We start from the raw sequence: 13,652 nt of genomic DNA, 5'->3' as shown, positions 1-13,652 counted from the left end.
TGTTTGGATGATAAGCAGGATCCTTATTTCCATTTCATTATACATTGTACAAAAGATCAACCTATAAGTAAGTAAGAGACTTTCTATAAGGGAGACATATGTCAAAGCCAAATCAAATGCTATCCAAGGATAAACGGCTCTTTAATATTCAGCAGCAAAAAGGTAAAATATAAAGTACTTTGGAAGTGTACGTCCATGGCTTGCTGGACCAGGTAGGTTAATATTACACAAATGTCAATTCTTTGGGCGGATGACGGAGTGCGTGTAAGGCATCCTATTTAATGAATGGGACAGGCGGAGTCCACGCCACAGACTTCACTTGAAATTCCTTAGTGTGAACGGCCGCTTACATTGCAGTTTGAGTAAAGTGTACTTGCAGCTTAAGGAAACTTCTGATACGTCAGCAGTTTTGACCGGTGGGGTCAAGGTGCTGAGAACCCCAATCCAACCATTACTTGCCTTGTGCAGCTCTTCAAATCCATATAAATGCTCAAATACCACTCTGCATGTGTCTCTGAGAAGAGTCAATAAAAAGTGGGTCAGAGTCAAAGGCAAATTCTACCATGTCCCCCAGTAGAGAGAAGCCATACGTTGCTGCCAGAACCTTGAAAGGTAACTATTACTTTTATTTAAAGCGACTCTGTACCCACTTAGTGACCCCCCCCCAACTCTTTGGTGTGTCTTCTGTTCCCGCCCCCTGTTCATGACGCTCATGGCGATTCCCCACCTCTCCAGCTTATCTCCCCCCCCCCCCGCATACCAGGGTGCTGCCTGCTGCCATAATATGCTGCTCCTCTTCAACGCAGATGCGCCGCTGGACTCCGATCCCGCGCAAGCGCAGTGACACATGGGACTATCAGGAGAAAACCGGTAGCGTCACTGCGCATGCACGGGATTGGAGCGCAACGGCGCATCTGCGACGAAGAGGAGCAGCTGATTATGGCAGTGAGCGGCACCCTGGTATGCAGGGGGGGGGGCAGGCAGGGGAGGCGGGGAATGGCTGTGAGTACCATGAACAGGGGGCGGGGACAGCGCCGGGGGGGTTAGGAGGCAGTGCATGTGCAGTTACTACGAAAACTGTGCGGCGGACAGAGGGCGGAATGGGAGGAAGGGGGAGACGGAAAGACCACCACACAGGCGGCGCTGGCCTAGGGCACGATCGCTCTAGGCCACGCCTCTTAGGCATGGCTGCATCGCAAATAAAGTATGATTTTCGCCCTCAGGAAAGCGAGACCAGCATGGAGAAACATGCCACCAGAACGGACTTATCAACAGCTACAAGAAGGTATAAGTAGTTGGGGAGGGTCACTAAGTGGATACAGAGTCGCTTTAAAGTTCTAAATGGTCAGTGTTCAGATGCAAAGACCCCAACTAATGCTAAACGAAATGAACAGAAGTGCTCAGAGGTTTGTTTTTTTTTTTTCAAGTCAGCACTCCTCGGCTGAGACTGGTTCAACAGGTATACACATTTGTAGACAGTCTATGAAGCCTTCTATAAATCCATACACCACATGCTTGGTTTTTCAAGGAGAACATGCACAGCACTCAGCTGGATGCTTCTGTCCATTCATTCTAGTGATCAGTGGGGGTCTCAGCACCAGGACCCCCACTGATCAAAACCTCTGACATGTCACTATGATATTAACCCTTAGGAATATAAATAAATCACGGGAAAAATAATCACTAATTGCACCTGAATTAACTTTTCACATTTAAAAGAAGTGAATACTGTTTATTTTCATGATGACATTTGATAGTAAAATCACATATAGTATATTAAAGTTAATACAAGGTCATTTCTGAGGGTGGTTCACAGCAGGTGATAAGCCTGGACCTTCCTCGAATGACACAGCTGCTGCCTCGCAGCAATTCAATTTCTGTTAGCATATCATATATTGTTGGATATGGACAATAGGTAAAAAACGTAGCTTTACAAATGTTAAAGTGAATTCCCTGGCAAACAATGATGAAATATGGGCATTTTATTTTAATTGGCATTGGCGGGACAAATCCACACAAATCCATATTTCCACATATTTAACATGGCCGTGGCTTACAGGTCACTGCAGTACATATTAAATATGTGGCAGAGCTAAACCTTCTAGGAGACAGTGATAGCAACTGATCTCCCAGTGTTTCGAATGATCACCTGAAGATGCAATATGCAAAACAGGCAATAGGCACGGCAAATAGTCATATTCTAAATTGCATTCACAAAGCCCTGTGTTAAAACACAATAATCGTACAGTCATCAAATAAATATAAAAACTTTATTCATACAACGCCAACTAATTCTGCAACAGTTCTGCAAACTAATAATCATGTCATGTTTCCTGTACTTTTAAGAACTGGTATCAGAAAGTTTTAAATATTTATGATTTACTTTTATTTAAAAATCTCAAGTTTTCCAGTACTTATCAGCTGGTGTATGTTCTGCATGAAGTGGTGTACTCTTTCCAGTCTGACACTCTGCTGCTCTATTCAGAACAGTAAAGGTTTTCTATGGGGATTTCTATTGCTTTGGACAGTGCATGGTATTGACAGAGGTGGCAGCAAAATCTCAAACTGGAAAGAATACATCATTTCCTGCAGGAAATACAGCAGATGATAAGTACTGGAAGTCTTGAGAAAAAAATCACAGACGTATCCCTTAAGCTGGTCAAACACACAGGACTTTAATGAGCCACGTTGTGGTCAATCAATTTTCTGTGAGATTATTTGTATAAATTATCCCCACCAGCAACATACAAGAATAAACTGGCAGATCACTATGGTAAAAAAAAAAACTTACTAAAAGTGGCAAATGATCAGCTGAGTTAAACCAAAAAGTCTTAAGTGGTTAATAAAATTTAAATGCTAAAAAAGGCCATTATCTCATGTGCACTTGAGCAGCCATCTGCATCAGGGCTAAAAAGATCTCTGGGAATGATAGTGGCTGCTCACACCTAATGTTATTCCTGTCTTCTAACAATGGTTCCCAGCACTCAGATACCCCCAGGACTTACAGAAGGCCCACGATGTGTAACAACCAGACAAATGAAACAACAAAAATTGCTTATTGTTGCATGCAGGTAAAGAAACTCACCAACCCAATAGATGACTAAAACTGTACGATGATTGGAACACATTATGGTAAAAACTTATTAAGATAGCGTATAGAAATGAACTACAATAAGCTGTGAAGATTCTAACTAGCTTTTCCCAAACACCTTCCTAAATCCATCCCTGAATACCAGATACCAGATACCACGGACCCTTACTATCCCTGAAAATATCCCAAATAAAAAAACAAGGCTGAGCACTGAACTAAAAAAAAACAAAAAACATGATAGAAACTTTAGCTCAACTAAGAGATACAGGAATAAGGTCTACACAAGAATAAACCGAGAACCAACTGGACTGACTAGAGAAAAAACACAGTACCACAAAAATTCAAGGAAAACCCAGATTTACTAAAAAAAAAAAAAACTTTGATTTTTAGACAGCACAAATTTAGGCTTTAAAAGGGTTATCAAGCACTACAAAAACATGGCCACTTTTCCCCCTCTCATCTCCAGTTTGGGTGGGGTTTTAAGTTCCATCGAAGTAAATGTAGCTTAATTGTAAACCCCACCTGAACTGGTGACAAGAGGGGGAAAAGTGGCCATGTTTTTGTAGTGCTGGATAACCCCTTTAAATGTACTACATTTATCTCAGTGTATGGGGCTGACTGATAAATGTGGTGCATCTGAATATTGTCTAGTTTAGGTTAAGACAAAGTATTAGCGCTTAAATGTGTGCATAATGTTTGGCGCACTGAAAGCCATGCCACTTTTATCCAAAACCACGACAATTTGGACCACATGGAAAAATGTTAACAAAAGTGTGAAATCTTCATTGTAAATGTAGAGGAAGTTGTAAAGGGCAGCAGATGTGGACCCAATGTGCTACTGAACCATAACGCAACAAAAGGAACAAACAACAGCTCAGACATGGAGGAACAGGCAAAGCAGCTTTATATGTGTGCAGGAGAAACAGGATAAGTGGACAAGAATAAGAGTCACACTGGACCTTAAAATCCAGGGGAACAGCCATGCACAAACACCCAAGTGGATGTTACGGACGGGTAAGGAATGTAATGGATTCGTATCCCACCCGGCACGATGTGTTAATATCATGCCGGAAGCAGGGAAACTCTTTGATGGTAGTGGCAAGGCCACATGGCTGTTTTCATTGCACTGCCAGTATGTGACCCGGCCCCTTTAACCCCCCCCCCAGCTGCATCTGAGGGTCCCGCCTCCCGTCGGTCCCCATCAGCCAATCAGTGCACGGGCAGCACTGATTGGCTAATGGGGACTGACAGGAGCCTCACATAAAGCCACAGCGCCAAGCAGGTAATGTATGCTCTAGGCCGGGGGCTACAGGTGGCGGGGGGTTAAAGGGACCGGGTCACATACTGGCAGCGGAATAAAAATTCCTCTGTGAGTATGTAACCCCATTCAACTTCACACTACATGGATTTGCAGCGTGAAATCCGCTGCGAATCCGGCTCATGTGAAGCTACCATTATAGGACAACTCCGGCGGGACCCCCCCCCAAAAAAAAAACACAGACACCATACTCACCATCCCTTCGGTGACGATCGCCACTCCATTCGCCCGCCGTCCACCTCACCGTCACCGCCGTCCAGCGATGTCTCTGACTTCCGGGTCCTGGGGATGGAAAAGGCTGCCAGTGCGCTTGTGCACCGGCAGCTTTTTCATTGGCTGGAGCGCATCACATGGCTTCTAGCAACCTCAGCCAATTAGGGCTGAGCAAGCTGGAAGCCATGTGATGCGCTCCGGCCAATGAAAAGGCTGCTGGTGCGCATGTGCACTAGCAGCCTTTTCCGTCCCATTCACTCTCTATGAAGACGCCGAGGAGGAAGAAGACCCGGACCGCCCCCCCGGCTCTGACGTCGTCGTCACCAGATGCCGCCCGGGAGAAGAGGACCGTGATGATCGTAATAGGTAATGTATACATTCTTTAACTTCCGGGCGGGGGGCTCGGGGGTCCAAAAGTGGGGGAAGGGGGCCAGACCAGGTATTTAACCACATTACAAAGTTATATAACTTTGTAATGTGTGTTAAATAAGCTTAAATTTTTTTTCGTCAGAGTTGTCCTTTAAGAGGCAACTGAGCATCTTAAAGTGACTGTACCACCAGGCCCAGGCAGAAGCACTGGAGGCGGGCCAACCCACCCTTAGTGGGAAAGAAACCCCAGCCCCTCCATGATGTGACTCCATTAGAATCAATGGAACCCTATCATATAGGGGCGGGGGTTTCCTCCCACCAAGGGTGGGTCGGCCCGCCTCCAGTGCTTCAGCCTGGGCCTGGTGGTACAGTCACTTTAAAGGGGCTATCTAGCACTTACAAATGTTTTATATGTTGCTGCCCGTACGAAAAACATAAAAAACACCTTCTACTTATCTCTCTGCATTTTTGCCGTATTTCTGGGTCCTCTGATGATCACAGCGATTCCACAGATGAACTGGTCTCGGGAGTGACAGCCTACTTAGCCAATCACTGGCCGCAGCGCTGTCCCATCTCCGTCAGTGATTGGCTAATCAGACTGACACTACCAAGACGAGTCCGTCTGCAGAATGGCTGTGGACAGCGGGTGACCTGGGGTCACCACAGCAGCGCGGAGAGGTAAGTATAAGATGTTTTTTATGTGTTACAAGCAGCACCATATAAAAAGGTTATCAGGGTCGGATAAACCCTTTAAAGGGGTTGTCCGGCGCTAAAAAATTATTCACAGAATAACACACATTACAAAGTCATACAACTTTGTAATGTATGTTATGTCTGTGAATGGCCCCCTTCCCCATGTCCCACCACCCCCACCCGTGTACCGGGAAGTGTGGTGCGCTATACTCACCTGTCACGTGCCGACCACGGTCTCCGATCCTCAGCAGTGACGTCTTCTTCGGGCGGCCGGCGGATCTTCCCGAGTGCCGGCCGCCCTCTGCAGCGTCATCCGAAGCTCACGTCATTAGCTGCTCAGCTGCGATTGGCTGAGCACAGTTATGCTCAGCCAATCGCGGCTGAGCTTCGGATGACGCTGCAGAGGGCGGCCGGCACTCAGGAAGATCCGCTGGCCTCCCGAAGAAGACGTCACTGCTGAGGATCGGAGACCGTGGTCGACACGGATCAGGTAATGTATAGCGCACCACACTTCCGGGTACACGGGTGGGGGTGGTGGGACACGGGGAAGGGGGCCATTCACAGACATAACATACATTACAAAGTTGTATAACTTTGTAATGTGTGTTATTCTGTGAATAATTTTTTATCGCCAGACAACCCCTTTAAGGACTTCCCTTTCTGCATTGTGTCTGTTGTCTACATTTATCCTTTTTGTATTGACCATAAGGATGCCTTTACACAGAGAGATTTTTTTTTACAGATTTGTGAAGCCAAAGCCAGGAATGGATTTGTAAAGAGGAGAAATCTCAATCTTTCTTTTATGACCCGTTCTCTCTTTATAATCTGTTCCTGGCTTTAGCTTCAATAATCTGTCAGATAAATCTGTCTGTGTAAAGGCACCCTAAGGGCCCTATTACAGGGGACGATTATTGTTCAAAAAATTGTTAGAGCGTTTGGATTTCAAAGATAATTGTTTAGCGTAATGCTGTGTTTACACGGAATGATTATCGTTCGAATTTGCACGATAACGATCACATTTGAGCGATAATCTTTCCGTGTAAACATAGCAAATGATCAAGCAACGAGCAAGAAATCGTTCATTTTGATCTTTGAACATGTTCTCAAATCGTCGTTGGCCAAAAATTTGCATATCGTTTCGTGTAAACAGTCTTTCACTGATTTAACCTATGTATGAGATAGGCTTAAGCGATCGCAAAACCATCCGTCTGAAACGCTGATCGTTATCAAAAACAAATTGTTATTTCGAAATCGTTAATTGTACGATAGGGCGAATTATCGCTCCGTGTAGACGCAGCATAATAGCAGGCAATGATTAAACGACCAAGGAGAAATCGTTAGTCATTAGATTTGGACCTATTTTTATTGTTGATAGTTTGCAAATCGTTCACATGGAATAAGACGTCGTTCGCAGTAGTGTTGACTGCAATAGCGATGACGAGACGACCGCAAGAACGATCATAAGTAGTGATCAACGTTCCGTGTAATTGGGCCAAAGATTTAAGGTCGTTCGCCAAAGTGGTCGTTTGAGATGGTTTATTGTTGAAAAATGGCTTCATGTAATAGTACCCTAATCCCCATGATCAGCTCTCACCCCTAGAGGAAGCCTCAGGCAGTGCAGTAATCTATGGCCCTGGGCCCCCATAGTGGGGAGCCATTTTTTGTAGATCAGGTTGCAGAGCACCCCATTTGGCCACTAGATGTCAGCACCTGTGAACACCACCATATTATTTATTTTCTGTGAACAGATGTAACACAATAAAACCTCTGTGTAACATAAAGGCTTTGTAGGTCACGTCCGATCACAGGATCCCGTGTGACTAGATCACGCAGAGGTCACCACCCCAGACGTGATCCCCCTCCCCCGTGTCTAATGGATCATGCCGCGATCCGGTCACCGGGGCCACACAGGAGCGAGCGTCTGCAGCAGTGCGTGCAGAGCATCGCCCCGTCAGTAGAGCCCCCCTCGGGCGGGTTAGGGGCTCAGCCATCCGAGCAGCTTGTTGGGGCTGTAAATAGCACAGAACAGCTTCTCCCTCCTCCCCCTCTTCTTCACAGGAAAATTATGCCAGCTCCAGTGGCGCGTAAAATTGGTCTGAGCCAAGGGAAGTAGGTTACACCGGCTCCGTCCTCCGTGCGCGCACTTAGCGGGGATTTCTCAGGCCGCTGCACAAGGCGGCTCTTGTCTCTTTAAGGAGACACTGGACTCTAATTAGCCAGCATTCCTTGATGTGGGTGATAGCTAACATAGGACAAGGGAGGAGGAGGAGGAGGTGCGGTAATGGAGGAGTACAAGCGCCCCCTCCCCTCCGGCTCCTCATGCCTCCATGCTTGTTTTCACCACAGATTGCCACACAGAGCAGCAGCAGCTCATCCACACACTAGCAGCGAGCAAGCGGCCCACGTTACTTTGATTGACAGCCGGACAAATGTTTCCCCTGTTCGAACGCTCGTTATGAGAAGTTCCAGCCCTCGTCCCACTTATCACGCCGCCCAGGGCGGGGTTTACGACAGACTCTAAAGCCCATTGGATAAAGGAGGTAGGACTAAGAGGAGAAGGAGGAATCGGATTGGCTTGAACCCCACGTGGGGGCAAGCCACTGACAGCTACGTCTTGCCTTCATACTATTGGCCACCTAGGAAATGATAGGCAGTTATTGGAGAGCGGCGATTAACGTTCCTATGCTTCCAATTGGTCAACGGCAGCCAGCGCTCGGGTCCTCGGGCGGGGCTAAGTGTCGCGATGGCTGTCGGGAGCTGTAGTTTGCTACGCGCCTTACACCCGTCCTAGTGAAGGCGGACTGCCTCCGTCCAGGACTACAAATCCCAGCAGAAGCGGGCGTCTCGCCTCAATGTTGTGAATATGTATCAGAATGTTAATGATTTGCTGCTGCTAAATTTGGTCATAGAAGTCACCTACACAGAGCGTGTTGTCGGAGCTGCTGAGAGCGGTAGCAGGGCTTGGAGGGGGCTTGTTTTTTGTTGTTGACCCCCCTCGTTGATTTTTTTTCCCTCCTCACCTCCTGAATTGTGTGTGGCTGCGGCTGAGCGCTCGGGGAGATCTGCGCTGACTTGGAAGAGACGAGGAAACACGGGAGATTTCCTACCATTGGGATTTAAGGGCTGAAAAGAGCGGACGGGGCTGCATCCCCAGCACGGGAGGAGTTACACCGGCCCGGAGGAGAGCGGGGAGAGAGCTCATTGTCACCGGCGCTTCCTCCTACTCGTCACAAAGTTGTCGGCTTTGTTCCCCGGGAGGCTGAGGGTGTGTGTGTGGCGGGGCTCGGACCCCCCGTTACCGGAGAGGTGACCGGAGGAGCAGCATCGTGTACCGTGCAGCAGCAGCAGCAGACAATGAGCGCGGCGGGCTCGTCCTGAGTGATCTTCCCTCCCCCGTGGAATGTGGATGGTTTGGCTCGGGGGATCGGAGCTCCCCTCAGGCTGGGCAGTAACATTAGCATTGCTATTAAGCCGGGGAGCCCGGGGGCAGCTGTGTCATTAGCCGGATCACACGCACCCCCTCCCTGCACTCCTCCTCCCCCTCCTGCTCCGCCGGGGGATCCCCCCTCTCCTCTCCGCCAATTAGTCAATGAACCTTCGTGCTCCCGGGAGAGGCACCTAACCAGCGGCTTGGATGATTCGAGACTTGAGCAAGATGTACCCCCAGTCCAGGCACCCGGTGAGTACCCGGAGGAGCTGCCGCCTTTGTTCCCTCCCGCCGTGTGTGTGTACGGTGCTCGGTGGTCCTGTGTGCTGCTGACCCCTCCCCTCCTGTCCCTCATCTGCAGCCTCTCCACAACACACACACCAGCAGCCATTGTGTCAATGGGGAAGCGCTCCCCACATGGAGTGAGCTGTAACATTTGGTGTCCATTTGAAGCAGCAGCAGCTCCCCCCTCCCCCTCCTCCTCTTCTTCTTCCTCCTCCTCCTCCCTGTCTCCTTCCCTCTCCCAGGACTGTATGCTTATATTGGCCGGTGCTGCCTCCATCCTCACCCCCTCCCTCCCCCTGCCTGCTCTGCTTATCTTGGACTGTGTGCTTTCCTCCTCACATAATACACTAGGAGTGAGGGCTCTCTCCTCTCTGACCTGTGCTCAGCTCTTTAGCCTTTTGTGTGGCTTTCTGGGAGAATTAACCCTTTAACTTTTCCCCCATTGTCCCTGCCGGCCATAACTTTGGTGATCCTGACAGGTGACAGGAAGTCCAGAAGATGTGCTCCTCCACTTTAAGGACTGGATTCTGTCTCCTAATCACTATGGAGTCTGTGTCCTAACAAGTTAGGTCCTGGCGTTTCCGGCTATTAAGCCCAATGTAATTGAAACATACAGTGATCCTTTAATACACTATTGTGTAGACAGGAGAGGCTGATAGGAGATTGACTTTCCTCCGCCCAAATGATCTGATCTTCTCTCTCCAGCAAATGACCTTAGCGAAGAAAAATATGCCGGGTTGTAGCCATTTTCTTTGAGGCGCAGACAAAACTAATCTGCAGAGTGGCTGAAATGTGAGAAGCAGGGAACATATAGTTTATCTCTGTATTGCCTGTGGTTTATGGAACAGCAGGGAGCAGAGCTTGATGGACGCGTCTTGTGACACTGCCCATTGACTATCGCCATAGGGATGAAGCCCCTTCTACCTTGCACCATTTATATTCCTAATTTCTTAATATAACCTGTTCCGGCACCTTACCTAGGGGAGGAATCTTCGGGTGAGGTCTCGCCCATTCACAGCTATGTCAATAGTTATTTCTTTAAAACCATAATCTTTACATTATCTTACTTTTTATACATGGTTTCCTTTTCTATTTAAACACCTTTTCTTTCTTTTCCATATATATATATATATATATATACACACACACACACACACGAGACCTTGTCTAGTGTGTCCCAAACAGTCCTAGGTCACATGTGATAAAGGACGATCACAAGTCATGGTGGTCCAAAAACATCTGTCTGATCCAGATGGCCTTTTATTCATTTATTACATGCTTATGATTGGGGAATAGAGCTTTTGTGCTTGTAATCTCTCTCACCTCTTTACTCTCTTCTTTCTCTCTCTCTCTCTCTCTCTCTCTCTCTCTCTCTCTCTCTCTCTCTCTCTCTCTCTCTCTCTCTCTCTCTCTCTCTCTCTAATTCTTGGACTTTGTGCAGGGATTCTAATCCTCTCCTTGTTCTAGGACAGCCCCACACCTTTCTGGCAGCCTAGCCTGATCATTTCATAATTAATATTTATTGTTTTAGGCTCCACATCAGCCTGCTCAGCCTTTCAAATTCACCATATCCGAATCGTGTGATCGGATTAAGGAGGAGTTTCAGTTTTTACAGGCTCAGTACCACAGGTAATACTGTTTACTTTAGCTGATCCTTGTATTTGCTTAGCCCTTGTTGTCAGTTTTTTTTATGTGTGTGTACTTAAGGCGTTAACCGTTGAAAGGGATTGGCCTTCCTATAGGAAATACGAGTTAAAACACCTTTAGCTCCTCCAAGCCAAATATGTGGTAGAGTATACCTATTATCGGCGATTACAAGCCTGTGCTATTATAAACTGCTGAACTGTTACAACAATAGGACAAATGCTGTGCTGAGGTTTACCTGGAGGTGATCTCACCTGTGTAGATTACCTCCTCCAGTGCTTAAGATCACAGGCGAGTGCTTTCAAAGGCTTGCTGGCTCTACATGGTAAACACCATTAAGAAGCCCTTGGCAATGCAAGAGTGGGATGTAGTTGATATCCCGCTGAGTAGCGAAAAAAAAATACTTGGCGTACGTTACTTTACAAACTGGAATTAATAAATAACAGATAAGCAAGCAACAAAAAAATTAGAATTTGCTATACATCTCTCTGGAGCTAGACATGTATAGTGTAATTCAACATACACATGTCCATTTACAGTTTTCTACTGGGAGGTATTAAATGGGAGGAACCTATATAAGTCCTAAAATAATATAAGGGAAGACAAAGGGGGTCTTAATCTGCCAACATGTTTCTATAGTGAAATGAGGGTTGGAAAAATGGTTCCCAAATTATCCAGACACAAAAACTGACCTAATGGAGACGTACACCAGTCGGTTTCCCGTGTATGTTGGGCAGTAAGAACAGATTGGGGGCATTTCTAATGTAGGTCAAATGATTGGATTCCATCATTATGAGCGTTTACACGCAGCGATTATCTCCATAATCTGCCATTCACGGTCAGATCACTGGGGAAATGGCTCCATGTAAATCCAGCCTATTACACTTGTCAAATGACGACAAAGGTTAACATCAAAGTAACTAACAGCGGTGGGAGGCAAGTATTATCCTGACAGGTATTAGATGATACAACGCATGTCATGATGATCTCCCACATACACACAAAGTGGCGTTAATTACTCCGATGTTGTTCTCTGCCTTCAATGGCCCAGTGTAATACACTGCAGAAGCCTATAGGTCTCATGTCTCCTTCATAGACCCTGTCATGATCTCATGGGTAGTTCCTCCAAGATGGATAGATGGTGGTGCACATGATCTTTTTTCGTCTTCAGAAACAGACGAGAAGAATGGGGGGGGGGTGTTGACTACAATCAGTGAATCTTTCATTCCTGCTTCTGTTTACAATGTTGGATTACATTGTTTAATCCCTTTTCATTTGAGTAACATGCAATACATGCCACCGCAGTAGTGAAAGGATTAAAGGAATTGGGACGTGCTGGTAAGACGCTCCCTTGAGATAAATCTAGACCTCTATGTATAAACTGTATTTGTGCCTATAATGTTTATCTGGCATACGTTGATGTTTCTTTACCCTAATTGTAGATTCCTTTTCAAATACACAACTACCCTTTAAGAGGAAGTCTAAGTGGTTGGTAATGGTGGGAGGATTGTCCATGCCAGCCACATCATTTTATACACCGTCCCTATGATGGTGGACTGCAAGGACTTAAAATCTGGCAATAATTTCTTAGTCTAGGAAGAAAGAGTTAAATCTCTTTTGTTCTTCGAGGGAAGACACTTGGAGCCAGTAGAGCCAGCTTCCTCATGAGTGCTTGACTGGAATATAAACCATCCCTAGTTCTATGTGGTTGATGGCTGCCCTCAGATTGCTGTGGTAAAAGTCAGTGCCGTGTAAATATGACCATTTTTGTCATTGCTTTGTGCAGCTTGAAGCTGGAATGTGAAAAACTGGCCAGCGAGAAGACAGAAATGCAGCGGCATTATGTGATGGTAAGAAGGAATATGTCCTCTTCTATTTCTCTTTATAGCTTTTACATACCAGACTTGTGTTGCTGGAGGCAAGAGCTGGATTATAGGGTAAAGGATTGGATATTCAGTGTGGTCCTCTGTCATATTCTAGCACTTCTAAGAAGCAGTCGTCGCTTCAAGGCTATCTAATGGCTTCTTTTTCTTTCTTTTTTTTCCCCTTCTCTCCTGTAGTATTATGAAATGTCGTACGGGCTGAATATTGAGATGCATAAACAGGTATGTTGATCTACTTCCACTTCCTTTCACTGTGAATCCGTGCCCTGCACATTCCTTTTTTGCTCCGTGCAATTTTTGTGGATTAAGTCAATAATGTCAGGAATTTATAGAAAAATGTTGGAATATTTGTTTGCCTCGTGGGCTTCCTGCTTTAATATCAGGGGCGTTCGGAGACTGAGATTATAGGTTCTTTATATTCTGCTATCATCAGCGGAGTCGCCTTGCTGAATATTTTAGGCATAGTTAATGTATATAGCAATAATCCACCCAGAAGTGAGAAACACTATAGAAGACAGCAGCGTGCGGCTGGAGAGGCGAGATGTGGAGCTGCTGTAGCCAGTCTACTTCATTTGCATCCATGTATATTTTGGGTAACGTGTTTAGTGTTGTGGTGAGCTCCATTATGTTTGTGTGCACTGACAGCTGGATCTCTGTCTCTGTAATGTGGGTGAAGAAATGTTTGTTCTAAAAAAAAAAAAAAAAATGTGTGTTTTTAAGGAACGGAAA

General features: G+C 46.2%; 1 protein-coding gene across 2 annotated transcripts in view; it reads left to right on the top strand.

Annotated features, from left to right (window-relative positions):
- The first annotated feature begins 8,476 nt into the window (after positions 1-8,476).
- LOC138785645 (transducin-like enhancer protein 4) overlaps positions 8,477-13,652 on the top strand; it is a 112,456-nt gene continuing 107,280 nt past the window's right edge. Inside the window, exons 1-4 of one of the 2 annotated variants that reach the window (XM_069961804.1) lie at positions 8,477-9,363; positions 10,928-11,025; positions 12,827-12,890; positions 13,101-13,145. In XM_069961804.1, the coding sequence (XP_069817905.1) occupies positions 9,319-9,363; positions 10,928-11,025; positions 12,827-12,890; positions 13,101-13,145 (252 nt within the window). In that variant the 5' untranslated portion in view covers positions 8,477-9,318. The remainder of the gene's footprint in view (positions 9,364-10,927; positions 11,026-12,826; positions 12,891-13,100; positions 13,146-13,652) is intronic. The other variant, XM_069961805.1, reaches the window with a different exon arrangement.

The sequence above is a fragment of the Dendropsophus ebraccatus genome, chromosome 3, assembly GCF_027789765.1.
Source record: "Dendropsophus ebraccatus isolate aDenEbr1 chromosome 3, aDenEbr1.pat, whole genome shotgun sequence".
Classification (NCBI taxonomy): domain Eukaryota; kingdom Metazoa; phylum Chordata; class Amphibia; order Anura; family Hylidae; genus Dendropsophus; species Dendropsophus ebraccatus.
The sequence above is the reverse complement of the archived record's forward strand: the minus strand, read 5'-3'. Positions and strand labels throughout refer to the sequence as shown.